Genomic DNA, 15,499 nt, shown 5'->3' on the forward strand with positions numbered 1-15,499 from the left:
ATGATTTTCTGTATATATATATATATATACACACACACACACACACAAAAGAGGGCTTAAACCTGTATAACTTCAGATCCCAAAAGAGCTGAATCTGTCCTCCTCCCCCCACACCCTGAATCTCTGTTAATAGCTATGTTGTTAGGTATAAGTTCACATTAAAAATATACTCTCCGAACATATTCAGTTGAACAGTGAGTTCTGAGGGGCTGACCTGTCCCCTTTTGATCACTCTTATCAAATACTTACCACATGCTCAATACAAAGGGTTCATTCTGTAAAATGGCATTATGCAAAGGGGGTACATAAACTCTTGTGGTAGTGAAGAGGAATATTTTCTTATTTAAGATTGTGAATTCTGACTATGGAAGCCAGTCTGTGGTATCTCCCCCCAACAGAGTGTCTGGGAGTTGTGGGCGTTCATGTCTTATCTGAATTTGCCAAGGGTCAGTAATGGCTGCTCATTTTACCTCTGAAGCCCACACTGTACCAGTATATACTGACAGCTTCTTGTTTCCTAAGTAACTTCATCTTCTTCATTCATTCCCTGCCTCTCCCTGTGCCCACCTACCCCATCAGGGACCAAACGTTAGAGATTTTCTTGGATGTACAGGTAAGTCTTTTTAAAAAATATTTATTTATTTATTTGGCTGTGTAGGGTCTTAGTTGTGGCATGTGGGATCTTTTGTTGAGGTGTGCGGGCTCCAGAGCATGCAGGCTCAGTAGTTGTGGTGCGTGGGCTTAGTTGCCCCATGGCATGTGGGATCTTAGTTCCCTGACCAGGGATCAAACCTGCGTCCCCTGCATTGGAAGGTGGATTCTTAACCACTGGACCACCAGGGAAGTCCCTGTACAGGTAAGTCTTAAAAGTCTTATTTTATAAGGAAGAAAGTGTTCAATTATAGACTCTGCTCTACTTTTGTGTCCCAAGTCGGAGATAAGCCAATGTATCACAGACTCGAATCTCCCTGAACTCACCCCTCCCATGCTTCCCTGCCCCAACCTGCAGCCATACACTGCTGAATCCCTGGTCCCATGAGCCTTGCTTCCTCAATAGCCTCTGAAGAGGCTATTCAAGTCCCATTGGCTTGAGGCCCTTGATGTACTGGCAAACTAACACACCAGCAAGGCTAACATGTCTCGAGCCATTGACGCCCATGGAGAGCAGAGCAGGAGGGGCTGGTGGGCAGGGAGGACCCCAACACACTGCACAGGTGAGGCTCTGGGGACCTCCAGAGCCCAAAGTAAAAAGTTCCTGAAAAATTGTTGGAGAGGAGTGTGAAGCTGAGCTCGCCAGCAGTCTCAGGGAGATCACATCAACTCCTGGACTTCAGCACCTTGGCAACCACAAGTCTGTTCTCTATGTCTGTGAGTCTATTTCTGTTTCTTAGATAAGTTCATTTGTGTCACATTTTAGATTCCACATATAAGTGGTATCATATGGTATTTGTCTTTCTCTTTCTGACTTACTTCGCTTAGTATGATAATCTCTAGGACCATCCATGTTGCTGCAAATGGTGCTATTTCATTCTTTTTTATGGCTGAGTAATATTCCATTGTGTATATATACCACATCTTTATCCATTCATCCGTCGATGGGCATTTAGGTTGCTCCCATGACCTGGCTATTGTATATAGTGCTGCTATGAACATGGGGGTGCATGCATCTTTTCAAATTATAGTTTTGTCTGGGTATATGCCCAGGAGTGGGATTGCTGAATCATATGGTAATTCTATTTTTAGTTTTCTGAGGAACCTCTGTACCATTCTCCATAGTAGCTGTACCAGTTTACATTCCCACCAACAGTGTAAAAGGGTTCTTCTTTTTCCACACCCTCTCCAGCATTTGTTATTTGTAGAAGGAATTTTACACATCTTAATTCAGCAGGTGCTCACAAAATTAGTTCATTTCCAATTTTCAAATGGGGAAACTGAAACTCAGAAGCAAGGTGACTTGTTCAAAGTAAAACAGACAGGTCTCCTGACACCAAAGTACATGCTTTAGTTAAGACTTTGAGCCTTGAAATCTAACACTCAGATGAAGCTTTGCCACTTAAGAGACTTTGGGCCTGTGCTTAGTCTTTTGGAGCCTCAATTTGCTCATCTATAGAGTGGGAATAATAATAATAGTACCTACCTCATAGGGTGATTGTGTTACATGGTATCATGAATGTGTCTGGCACAGGGTTAACGTTAAATACATATTAGTTACAATATTATTATCATTATTCTGATACTTCAAACTGCTTCCCTATAAACAGACTCACTGACTGTAAAGTGTCTACCACACAGTGGACACTCAGCAAATATTTGAATATGGGGGCTAAAGAATCATTTGATTCTTATCCTAGATTAATTCCTGAATCATTTTTTCCAGCTGCAATCAGGTCATCATCTTAGTGATCAAAAACGTTATTCTGCCCTCACCCAACCCCACTCCCACCCCCATCAGCTGACTCAGCAGAGCCAGGCACCAGGAGAGGGCCGCTAACTCGGGGCAGCCAAATGAGGAAAACGCATCTGCTTTTGGATGGAACGTGCTGGAAGTTGGACAGGTTCACCCCTTATTTACCACGCTTACAAATCAGTTGGAGAAATCCCAGATTTGTGGCAAGACAGAGGGTTTGTAAACCAGGAAGAGAAGCGAGGGCTGCCAAGCACGGACCAGCTTCCAGGGGATCAGCAGAGCTGCAGCTCCACGGACAAGATGAGGTCAATCGCTCCTTTCTCCAGGGTAATAAGTGACAGAGACAGAGGCGTGTGGGCCAATGGAGATTAAGATTAGAGGGAATGTCCTTAATAAATCCCCCAATGGGAAGCAGTTTTGCTTCTTCTGTCTCTTAGGGCACTAGACCAACCACTCACTGGGAAAACAAGTTTTGGTGCCAGAGCCTTCGGTGGGTTCCAAGGCTGCCTTTTCGGAGACAGGTACTTGAATGCTCCTGGGGTGGTTCTGGACCTACTCCACGAGTTTGGGGGGGGTGTCTAAAGGGGATCAGGTGACAGAGATTCACAGGTCACTGGACCAGAATGTACCCCCTTTGCTGGGTCACTTTTCTCTTCCCTGATAGCTGGATATTCTCAGCCACAGGTTACTTTCTCTTTCAACTTAATTTATTCAAGCTATATTTTGAGAAAGTTGCTGGGAAGGGGAGGCCTTGTGAAATAGAAAAGCCGGTAAGGGGATAGGTGTCTGCTTTCTACCTCTAGGGGCCACGCACAGGACTACGCTTCTCAAGCTTGCCCCCCATCCACTGGTCTGCTCCTTGCCCTGGACCCTTCCTTTCTCTTCCTTCTGCCCTGGCAATCCTGTTCCTTCTCAGCTAGCCAGCCCACTGGGGAGCAGTCAGATAAAATTATGGCTGAGGAAACTGTATACTGCTTGAGAAATGGAAATAACACACATTAAACCACTGAAGACTTTACAATATGTCAGTGCCAGAGACCTTCAGAGATGGAAGTGAGCGCTGACTGCCTTTGCTGTACTCACGGTGGCGCGAACCATGCCACTCCCTCCTGAGAAAAGATGAATTTTACGTGCAGGTGGCTGTGTTTTGTACCACATGACCTGATGCCCTGGCTATTGCTGACTGGACAAGGAAGGGCACCTGTGCCAAGGGCAGATTTATAGGCTCTGTCAGCCCAACAAGCTGGGCTGGGGATAGAGCTTTGTGTAATAGGGCTGGTGACGACCTGTTGGACTAATTGCATTTTCTCTCTCTGGAGTTTCCACCTGAGACCTATTAGGGGAAGTTAGCTGGAACCAGAAGTGGAAAGATAAGCAGGGAAGCATGGGGGGACACGGGAGCTGACAGTGGAGAGGGCTCAGTGGACTCCTGGTGCTCAGAGGTGAGGCGGTGGGAGAGTGTTGAATCCTCATCAACCCTCTGGTTTCCACCCTGGGTGCCGGTCTCAGGATGCCCAGCCCAGACCCCTGGATGTCTGTCTTCTGCATTTCCATATGGACTCTCAGAAGAAGCCCCCTTTACAAGACAACCTCAGTGCATCTCTGTTATTTACCACCCACAGGATCTAATAAAGAATTCACCTGGCCTGGTTTACAGATGAGGGAGTGGAGGCGTGGAGACCATGGCTAGCTCCCCAGGTTACGGAATCAGAACTCGAGTCCACAAAGGAATCCAGACTCCTTACCTGGAAAGCCTGCTCTCAGATGATGGGGTTTCAGGACAGAGGTTTTTGTGGGAGGAGCGGGTTTCCAGTTAGAGTGAAGAGAAGGAGAGATGCTGAGTTCCGTTGTTCAGACTTTGTGTCACATTGTTATAATTAAAAAGCAGTTTGTAAACAGTAACAGCTGAGTTCTAAATTGCCCCAGGGTCTGGGTCTGCCCTCTCCGTGGCTGCTCTTCAGGAGGTTTCTGGGAGCAGATGCAGCAGCTCTGCTGCTCTTGTCCACCTCGCTTATTTCACCAACCTTCCCTAGGCTGTGTCCACAGGGAAAAGGGTTTAGGAATGAGTAGAAATCCACCCCCAAGGGCAGACTTACTCAGCTGTCCTTTGTTCTAAAGGCAACTCCAGGCAGGTTTGGGACTAATGTCTAAACTCCATGGAGACCTTGTTGTCTGTACCCTGACATTTAATGGAAAGAGGGCTTACAGGGAGCTCTCTTTATCCCATGAGAAATGCCGGCAAGAAAGGTCGTATTTGGAGAGGCTGTGGACCTAAGGAAAGAACCTTCAGGGCCAAGCTTTGTACTGGATGGAATAACTCTTGAAACAAGGTTTGTAGCTCACACTGTGCCTCCTCACAGGCCCATGGGTACAGTACGGATTGCAACTGTGGGAGCTGGTGTGATGGGACTCTCCACTGCTGTGTGCATTTCCAAACTAGTCCCGCGATGCTCCATTACAGTCATTTCAGAGCAGTTCACTCCCGAGACCACGAGTGATGTGGCAGCCGGAATGCTTATTCCTCCTGTTTATCCAGGTAAGAAAGAGATTTCTGCTCCTCTGTCAGATATGATATGGACGTTAGATAGAATGACGTTGGTGGAATTCTGTTGACAAAGACAGCTGGATGTTCACGTAAGTGTAATGTGCACTTTTGACATCTTGTTGGTTCATCTGTTAGGAAAGGCTCAGTTATGCAGCAAGACAGAAAGAAACTTCAAATCTTAGCAGCTTAAAAAGCAACGGTTTATTTCTTGCTCATGCTGTATGTTGATTGAGCATCAGCAAGGGTTCTGTTCATCACTCAGGGGTCTAAGCTGATGAAGCAGCCAGAGCCTTGAATGTGGTCAGTACCTGTAGCTGGGGATTGAGAGCTCTGAGGGGTCTTGCCTTAGCAATTAAAGGTTCATGGCCAGGAAGCAACATTCATCACTTCTGGTGACAGCTCATTGGCTAGTGCTAGTCACATGCTCCCACCCTTCAGAAGGAGGCCAGGAAGTGCAATTCTATAAGGCTCCCAGAAGGTAGACAGCCAGAGTATTTGGTAAACAGCACCAATGGCTACCACGTTGGTAACTGGTAACTCGAAGTCTTTCTACCGATACCAGTAGTGACCATCAAGTCAGAAAATACTTGTAATGGGACTAACATTATCCTCACTTCTAAGCCAGTTTAAAAACAATCAGTCAATATGTATTCAGGACTAAAAATGCATTGATTTTTTTAAAAAATTAATTAATTTATTTATTTTTGGGTGCGTTGGGTCTTCGTTGCTGTGTGTGGGCTTTCTCTAGTTGCCACCAGCGGGGGCTACTCTTCGTTGCATTATGCAGGCTTCTCATTGCGGTGGCTTCTCTTGTTGCGGAGCACGGGCTCCAGGTGCCCAGGCTTCAGTAATTGTGGCACGTGGGCTCAGTAGTTGTGGGCCGAGGGCTCTAGAGTGCAGGCTCAGTAGTTGTGGCACGTGGGCTCAGTAGTTGTGGGTCGAGGGTTCTAGAGTGCAGTCTCAGTAGTTGTGGTGCACGGGCTTAGTTGCTCCGTGGCATGTGGGATCTTCCCAGACCAGGTCTTGAACCTGTGTCCCCTGCATTGGCAGGCGGATTCTTAACCACTGCACCACCAGGGAAGTCCCAATGCATTGATTTTTAAAAACACTTCCACGCGTCCTTTCCATTCTATATTTGTCATACGAAATGGGAAGAGGAGGAAAAAGCATTAAATAGGAAACAAAATCACTTTGCAGCTAATGAAGTTTATACTCAGTGTCTTCACTTCCTCATTTCCACTCTCCTTTCTCCCCTTTAATTTTAGTTTTTATTTTTGTATCGAAGTTATACATGGACATAGTTTAAGCAGTCAAATGATTATGTTATTACAAAAAAACAGCAATCTGGACTTTGAAAATTGCCCTGCCCATTTAATCTGGAAACTCATGTCTCCAGTTCAAGATACAATCTCTGAGTTACCCAACTGCCGATTCCTCCCTCCTGCCGTCTCTGCCTTTCTGTCCAGAATTGCTGTTTTGCTGGGCTTCCTGGACGAGTCCTTCCATTGGCTCAATTTTTTCCCCTTCCTATTTCTTTTTCTCTTTCTATTTTACTTTCTGGGAGATTTTCTCAATTTTTTCTTTTTGCCTTGCTGTTGGATTTATTATTTCTACCGTAGCATTTTTAATATTCCAAAGATCATTTTTATTCTCTGAATTTCCCTTTGTTATACTATTTGTGTTCTGTGGTTGCAATGTCTTATCTTTTTGAAGACACTAGTAATAGTTTTAAAAGTTTTTCCTCCCTGCATAGCTTCTGTTGTCTCCAAGTTGTGTTTTTTTTATTTGATGTGCTCATTTTTCATGTTACAGGTTTTCCTTGGCCATGTGGTCTGGTCATCTTTACCTGTCTGTTGACCTTTAAGAACAGGATCCTAAACAGCTGATGGGAGTTTCTGGGTCCTTGCATAGGGCTTGTTGCCTTGAGGCTCACTGGAGTGAGATGGGAGTGCTGTTTGGTTGGAGAACCTCTGATGTCATTATATTTAAGTCTTTCTTCTTGGGCAAGTCATGTTTCCCAGAGAAGAGGCTTCCAGTCCCCTGGCTGGGGTGGGTGAAGGCCTGGCTGGCAGCATTCCAGGAGGGGGAGAAAAGGTCTGAGGTCTTAGCATGTGGTTTGCACATGTTTCCTTAACGCTCTTGTTTTCTCTAGGGTATTCCTGCCTTTGCCTGCACTTGGTGTTTTCCTAGTCCAGAGACACCCCCTGCTTCACCTAACAGAGGATAAACCCATTTTCGGCCAGGGTGGGGAGGGCAGTGACCTCACTATTGCAGTCCAGGAACTTGGCTTTGTCAGCACCCGTGATGCTAATGTACCTCTTGGGAGCTGCCTTGCAGGAAACAAGCACAGGAGCCTGGTGTGTCTGCAGAATGCTAGTTCACACTGGACACCTTTCTTGTGACCAGAGTCCTTGTATCCATCTCCCAGGCATCCCCTTGTATGCATCAGGCCCAGGTGAATAGTGAGAAGGCTGCCTGATAGTCATGGAATCATCTTCAAATAAGGAGGCTCACCTGAGAGTTCATTCAGGCCACTGAGGCCCAGCTCACCCTTTGGCTGGGTGATTGGGGCCCCTGGATCAGGGTCTTTCTCTCTGGTGCTGCTAGATAGACTTTGGTTTTCTCTCTGGGCTTCTTTCAGACCAGCCCCAGTGATGAAAATCTTCTGTGCCCATAAATGTCAATACCATATGGGGACCATACTGTCCCATGGGTTTGTTGTGAGGATTAAATGAGTTAATACATTTAGAACAGTGCCTGGACATAGTAAGTGCTATGTCAGCCCTTGCTATTGTTATTACTGCTACTCTGGCTACAGTTTTCTTTTACCAGCACTTGAACATGAATTAGGTCCCAGGCTTGCTTTACCCACTGTTGAACTGGAATTGTCTATTCTTTTGGGGGTGACTTTTGCAGTGTGTGAATAGCAGTCACTATTTTGTTTTTTAAGGTTTGGAGTGGGAACGGGGGTGTGCATTTCAATACAGCCTCGTACACTGCCTTAGATTGTTGGGGTGTAATCCATATGAGGTCTAACTTAGTTCTTTGCAGTTTATTATTTATTTCCTCCTTATTTTTAAACCAGTAGACCCAGTCTGCAATTTTGGGAGTGTTGAGTTCACAGGGGCATATGTTTGAAAACAACAGTACAGATCCACTACTAAAGAAATACTTATTGGCTCCTGAACAAGTGAATTGCTTTAAAACCTGCCACTGAAATGCTCATTCACCTGGAAGCAGGATGCCTCCAGGGGCTTTTCATCTCTACCTGAGCTCTAGGGACATCTCTCCAAGCAAAGCTGACCCAGTATCCTCTCTGCTCAGTTCCCCCATCTCCTCTGTGTCTCCGCCTATAGCAGCCCCTCAGGATTACAGTTCCCCAGTAATCCTGACCCTGGACTCTTTCTCGTGACCTTCCCACAGGGATCAGATGGCCAAATACTTCATCCACAGTTGGATTTGTCAGTGCTTCTGTGTCATGCTTGCTCTCTGTGCCTACACTGGACACTATTATTTTGGGGCTTGAACCCTGACCCGTATTTTCTCCCTGGCAGGCCTGGAACCCTTCCAGAGCTATGTCCAGATCCAATCTCCTGTACACAGGCAGGGATGCCTGAGGGATAGGGGGCACTGTTCCACAGGACTCTGACAGAGAGGTGTGGTCCCTGCACACCCCTGGTGACCCCAGGAATGCTACTCCAAGCTGGTCTATGATTCCATGGAATGGAGGGGAATGGAGGTAATGGCAGCCTTGGATGGGGCTGTAGGGAGCTCAGTTCCACAATGCAGGCCTTGTTTCCTTGTATCAGAAGGGTGAGCAACGTTGGCTTCCCACTGATGTTCAGTCTGTTCTTCGACCTGGTTGATCTGGGCCCCACAGATCTCCCCTTATCTCCTGCCATGTTTTCAGCCCTCAGGAAAGAGGCCCTGGGTTCATTCTCCTATCATCTCGACTGTGTGGCCAGCTGGATGCCTCAGCCAGATTGGCTAACTTGGCTCAGATTGGTTATGGACCTTTCAAGGACCTCTGAAATATGCCTAGTGCCAAAGGCCAATACGCCCTTTCCAGCTGGCCCATATGTTAGATTTTTTCCCTCATCGGTTGATTTCCCCTCTGTTGATTAATAATTATATGAACTGACCCTGACAGCAAGTGTCAACATTCAAAACTCTGGTGGCTGACTGATCCTCCGCCACAATGTGGTACTTTATCTAAATGTTCCTCCCTGCCTCTTTAGTTTTTCCCAGTTTGTAGGAAGGAGCTTCTCTGAAGATAGTCATTGTCATTATTTTCCTTTCTGTTCTGCTGTGCTTTTCTCCACCATCACAGACACACCCATTCACAAGCAGAAGCAGTGGTTCAAAGAGACCTTTGATCACCTGTTTGCAATTGCCAATTCTGCAGAAGCTGAAGATGCTGGTGTTCTCCTGGTGTCTGGGTAAGGGAGGGAATCTGAAGTTATTTTAGAATTTAGAGTGATCTTAACAGACTTTAGAGTTCAACAGAAAATATTACTGAGTACCTGCTATGAGCAGAGTGCTGAACTAGATGTAGGAGGATTTGGAAGAACATTTTAGGCTTTACTCCAAAGAACTCAAGAAAGACAAGTTATAACATTAGACTTTTAAACAATAAACAACCATTATAGTTTCTCATCACAAATGCTATTTTGAGTTTCCTCAGGGAATATGCAGTGATTTACAAATATGGCTAAAAAAATATATAGCAGGTAAACACTGAGTTTGGGTTCTATGGGGCTGATGGGGGCTGATGGAAAGCAAACAGGTGTGATTGATATGGGAATGGGTACAGAGGCCCAAGGCACAGGCACATCTTTCTTATTTGGTGTCCATGGAGAATGAAGTGTTCCAAAAAAGCAACTATTATAGGTCACTAAAGTTACCTTTTAAAGTGCCATTTGGGAAAAAATATTTCTGAAATGGTTAGCAAGCTTCCTTTGATTTTTCACATCCAATTTCCGAAGAAATGCAAAATTAAATAAAAGAGTTTAAAATATTAAACATTTCTAACACAAACTGGCACTTAAAATATGACAATACCTTTCTATATCTTCTCAGACAGAAATCACTAACCATACTGTCACTTCTAAGTTACGACATAACACATACATTGTCTGTGTTATTCTATGTGATAACACAACTATGCCCTACAGCCTTCTGAAGAACAGAGGGATGTCTGCCCTTTACTAAGTTCTCAAAATCACTGCATCTTTTGTGCTGTTTAAAAAAAAAATGTCCTGTCTCCTCTTTTGAGTTCAGGCTGTCTGCTGGTGAACGTACCTGCATCAGGCAGATTTCTACTCTATTCCTCTTCTTGCTCTCCCTCACCATTACAAACACCAAACGCTATTGATATCACTAATTTCTCAAAGTCCCTACCCAAAGGAGCAGCTTTAATTCTCTACCTTCTGAAGATGGATTGAAACTGTAACTGTCTCCAGAGCCAGTTGATAAGCCACATAGAAACATCGTTGTCATTGATTTATGGTCACGCTTTGTTTTTGTCCAAACCCAGCACGACCCAGTCTAATTCACAAACATCAGCTCTCAGTAGTTTTTGGAAACAGTTGTGTCCAAGATTCAAATGTCCTTTCAAGAGCAAGACTTTGCCACTATTGAGGATATTAAAAGGAATGTACTTTAAGCCATTCTAAAAAAGAGTTATTTATTTTCCTCATATGAATGATTTTTATCCCACTTGCTTCCAAAAAGTATTTGAATCAGTCAAGTGAAGATAAGGGCACAAATGTCCTATGCACCTTGGCATAAGTATAAACTTTATTCATCTATTTATTCCTTCAAGACAATTTACTCAGCATTCACCACTATCAGGTAGTCTTCTAGGAATTAGGGAAATACAAATGAGCAACTTAGTACATATTGCTTGGCATATAGTAGATGCTCAATAAATATGTGTTGCATGACTTTTTAGGAAAGACAGACATGGTCCTGCCCTCATGTAGCTTATGTTCTGTTGGGAATGTCCTAAATCTAATGAGTTACATATGAGACATGAGTCACCAAGGGAAGAGTACAGGGTGCTATGGAAGCATTTATCTGGAGAATAAACTTGTTCTGGTAAGTTATGAGAAACCACTCAGAAAAAAAGTGATGTTTCAGTGGAGAGCATCCACATGAGTGTAGGTTAGTCTGCTGACCCTGTAGAGGTGAAGGGGACAGAGATAGGGTCCAGGGCAGAGGAGGCAGCATTCAGGGAGAAGCAATAGTACATGCATAGACCTGAATCTAGGGTGACTCTGGTGTGTTGGAGGGACTGAAAAACGCCTAGGGTAATGGAAAGCCATTGAGGGATTTACAAAGTGAAGTTAACTGACCATATGTGCATTTCAAAAACATTCTGTCTGCAGTGTGGAGAACAGATTTGTGGAAAGAGAGATGATGGTGGGATAGATTAGGTGTTGATAGTGGGCATAGAGAACAGATGGATTTGAGAAATGCTTATGAGGAGATTAGATGGGACTTGATAATTGATGGCATGTAGGGGGTGAGAGAGGAGAGAAGGTCAAGGATGATTCTCTGGTTTCTGGAGTTAGCACCTGGGTGGATGGGGAAAGGGGGAGGGAAAGAGCGGTGGGCATGGGGTAAATGTCTGAGACATGGGGGTAGACTTCTCCAGTAGAGAGTAGGCAACATGGGTCTGGATCTGGTTTTGGAGCTCAGGAGAGAGAAGAGGAGATGTAGTCTTCTGAGTGTTTGGCCTATAGTATGATGGTGAAGACGGGGAAGAGGACAATCTAGCCCAGAGAGAGTGGGCAGCATGAAACAGCAAGAGGGCCTGTTGTAGAGACCTGCAGCAAACAACAGTTATACCTTCCACAGGAGCCGTATAGAATGAATTACTTAGAGATACAAATTCCAGTACATTAATTACCATAGCATTAGCAACCATGTATAGCACTCAAATGATTTCCCTTGCTACTTTAGAGCAGCCATGCTTTACAACATTTATTCCTATTGATGTAAAGAGCCCGATACTTATAAATCCAAACATATGCCTAGCAGCTACTGATAGCAAAGTTATAGGCTTCTTGTTAACAACTAATATCTTTCTAGCCTCATCAGCCCCAGCCATGACTGAACGATAACAGGGCTTGTCCTGACAACCTGGCTTCTCTTATCAAGAATGTAACGTGATAATCTACAACTTAATTCATAATTTGCAGCCCTGTCTCCTGCACCACCACCGTTGCTTCTTCTAACTTATTTTGTTCAGAATTGAGGCCAACCGTTAAACTTTTGATGGTTTACTTACGCTTTATGTAAAGCATTATGCAAAACAGAAAAATCTTTCCTCAAAAATGCATCATCATAAGTAAATAAAGAAAATCTGGGCAAGAGCTTTTTAGAAAAAGAGAGTTAAGTTCAATCTTTAAAAGGCACACAACTTTTAAAATGTCTTATTCCAATGCCGCACGCCCCACCCCCGCCATGAACATTTTAAATTTAGCTACTGAGTTATCTGAACCTGAGAGAATTGAAGAATAATTTCTTTCTCTGTATGGGTATAAGAAGTGTGTTTTAAAAATGCTTTAGAGAATGTAACATGGAGTTCACTAGAAATTTCTTAGAACTTCAGGAAATTTTTCCACTTACTGTGTTTGAGTTGGCAGATATTTCGGAGCATTCCTACTGAGGAAGTGCCATTCTGGGCTGATGTGGTGCTGGGATTTCGAAAGATGACTGAGGATGAGCTGAAGAAATTCCCCCAACATGTGTTCGGTCAGGCTTTTACTACACTCAAATGTGAAGGCCCTGCCTACCTCCCGTGGTTGGAGAAAAGGTCAGTTGAAGTGGCTCTTTGCTGCTTTCTTTGTCTGTCACACCCATAAATAACTTCGTAGCTTCTCTGTGGCTCCTCAGAGCTCTTGTACACTGTGTCTTGCTGTTCATTAATGGCTAGGGCTTTGTACAACATTCTGAAGACACTGTGTCACAAGGAGTGAGTCACACCCAAGTTAGTAACACGTCCATCTTCTGCTTCACTGTGCACCTTGATGCACGATTTGGTCCCTCTCTCCCCACCAGTAAGACCCCCTCGTTGAAACAGTATCTTACTTTGCTCATCCGTAAACTGAGATGTTTGGAGAATATGCTTCCAGCTGTAAAATGATATGATTTACTCTAGTTCTTTCGAGAATCTTAGGCTTATTATAAGTTATTTTTGAATTTTTTTCTCATTAGTGAAAAAGAAAATAACCCCATTATTTTATTTTGTTATGAGCAAGAACTTTAAAAGTGAGGGCTTATCTAAATTAGGTAATTGCTTCCTTACCAAGTTCAGCCCCAAATTTCATGAACTTGCATTTTGGCTTGGTTTTCAGGACTTTCTGTTTCCAGTTGGTTAGGAAACACATCAAGGGTATTTTTATTTAAGACATATCAATAAATCTCTCCTTAGTTTCATCTTGAAATTGCAAGCATGTTGAAGGTTGTGAAACTTTGGCCCTTTCAATCCCCAAGTCTGTATATTTGGTAGATGAATAGGAACAATGCAAATTATCGGGTAAAAGTTGGAAAAGTGACTTCAGGTAAGCAGTGGCAGCAATGGCTTGGTCCCAGATGTAGGAGATAAGAGAATTAATTGGAATAATTAATTAATTCCACAATTATTCGTTGAACTTCTATGTATACCTAGCACTGTGCTAGAAGCTAGTCAAAAATGAAGGATAAAATATGATCAATTTTCTTAAGGAATTCATAGTCTATTTGGGGATGATGGTGTATATATGTGTGTGCACATTGATATACATGTTAATTAACAGTAACACATGTGATGAGGGTGAAATACAAATTTATGAAGGTGGATTGGGAATGCAGAGGAAGGAACCTAAGTCTGTTAGGCACATGCTGGGAGCACCATGATATATTTTTGTAGCTTTATAAGTGCTCTTTTCACTTTTATCTCTTAGCAATTTATATGGGACTTTTTTCTTCTTAAAGTGCCAGTTTCATAAAACCTACACTTTTGTGCCTTGTCGCTGGCCCATAAACCCCTGTTTGTATGCTAAATTTAAACCACTGTATATCAGCTGATAAATGAACATTTGAGCCATCGTGTGATGGAGTTACCCATCAGCCAACATTCCAGTTTCAGGGCATCACCATCTTTTCTGAGTGGCAAGGTTGTGTGGTGTTGCATTTTTGTCTTTATATTATAAAAATGCCTGGAAAAAGAACATTGGAATTGTTAATGCTATTGATATGTAGTTGAGGTATTGTATATCTTAATAAAATTCAGATAAGGGGAAATTATTAGGCAAGCCATAAGTGGCAGAGCTCTGCTGTAAATATATACATATTTATTTTGGGCTACCCTCAGCCAGTTTCACATGAGAACATATATTACCTGAACAATTTGTTCAAGTATCACCTTCTAGAAAACAGGCCCCTTATTTCCATAATAACCTTATTTTCGAGCCTAATCTCTAATTGTGGGATGAAGGCCTGGGAAAAGTCTTGATTTTCTCTCATTAGTTGGAAGCCTGCTGTCAGCGTTTTACTTTACTTAAAATAACCCTGAGCGAGTGGTACTTTGTGCCAGTGGGAGCCACCTCCCGAGTGCAGCACCATTGGGCCTGGTGACCAGCCAGCTGGAGTCGTGCCTTGGGGCATGCTGCTTCCTGTCTGTTTTTAGGTGACAGAGTCAAGGACAAGAGGTCTGAGGGGCTGCTCTTGTCCCCATAGAGTCCCGGGGAGGACTTTTTAGGTCCATTTGTTTGATATACGTGTCCACCATGACAGTGGGTGGGGACATGTGTGCCTCAGACAGACAGTACACACAGTACACACTGTTGCAGGGAAGCCACGAGGAGACCCTCGTCCTAGCTGTCCCACCCCCGCCCCACCTCCTGCTTTGGTATCCCATAGGTCCCTGATACTTCATGCTTCCTCTTAACCCCCAGTGAGGGGCCTGCACAGACAGTATACAGGGGCCTCCTCTCTGTAAGATTGGTCAGCCCCCCTTCCCTCAGGCCCTGGCACCTGACCAGAAGGCCAATGTGGGGGAGGAAGAGGGTCACCCGTTCCCTTTACTTCTGAGGAAGGCTTTGTAGGGCTGGGACTCCTTTAAGCCCAAGGCAACCCTCTCAGAGCAAGGACTTCAGGCCAGGTGGGAGGCCAGGCAGCATGGTGGTGAGAGCGTGGGACCCCTGGGGCTCCCTCTGTAGGCTGCCACCCACTTTCCACCTCGGATGACCCAGCTGGGGAGCCATACAATCCCTGCTTGTTCCTCACACCCAGGGTCTGTTATGTTGCCTCCTACGCCCCTTCTACACAATGTGAGTGTTCAGCCTGCAGCGTTCTGACTCAAAAACAGGCATTTTACTTAGCAAGCCGCATAACAATGCCTTCAATTTAAGCTCTATCCTTCTGAAATAATATTAATTTCCAGGAAAGAAAAAAAAAGTTTATAACCACAAAGTAGATCGTTAGCATTTTTCAAAGAACAGAAGGAATCATCCACTTCTCAAAAAAAAAAAAAAAAAAAAAAACAAAAAAAACCCAAA

General features: G+C 44.1%; 1 protein-coding gene across 1 annotated transcript in view; it reads left to right on the forward strand.

Moving 5' to 3' along the window:
- The first annotated feature begins 2,849 nt into the window (after window positions 1-2,849).
- Window positions 2,850-15,499, forward strand: part of DDO (D-aspartate oxidase) — an 18,171-nt gene continuing 5,521 nt past the window's right edge. The window contains exons 1-4 of the mRNA XM_024740927.1: window positions 2,850-2,928; window positions 4,768-4,943; window positions 9,283-9,391; window positions 12,598-12,774. Coding sequence (XP_024596695.1) covers window positions 4,772-4,943; window positions 9,283-9,391; window positions 12,598-12,774 — 458 coding nt within the window. The 5' untranslated portion in view covers window positions 2,850-2,928; window positions 4,768-4,771. The remainder of the gene's footprint in view (window positions 2,929-4,767; window positions 4,944-9,282; window positions 9,392-12,597; window positions 12,775-15,499) is intronic.

The sequence above is a fragment of the Neophocaena asiaeorientalis genome, unplaced genomic scaffold (genome assembly GCF_003031525.2).
Source record: "Neophocaena asiaeorientalis asiaeorientalis breed wild unplaced genomic scaffold, Neophocaena_asiaeorientalis_V1.1 scaffold203, whole genome shotgun sequence".
Taxonomy (NCBI): domain Eukaryota; kingdom Metazoa; phylum Chordata; class Mammalia; order Artiodactyla; family Phocoenidae; genus Neophocaena; species Neophocaena asiaeorientalis.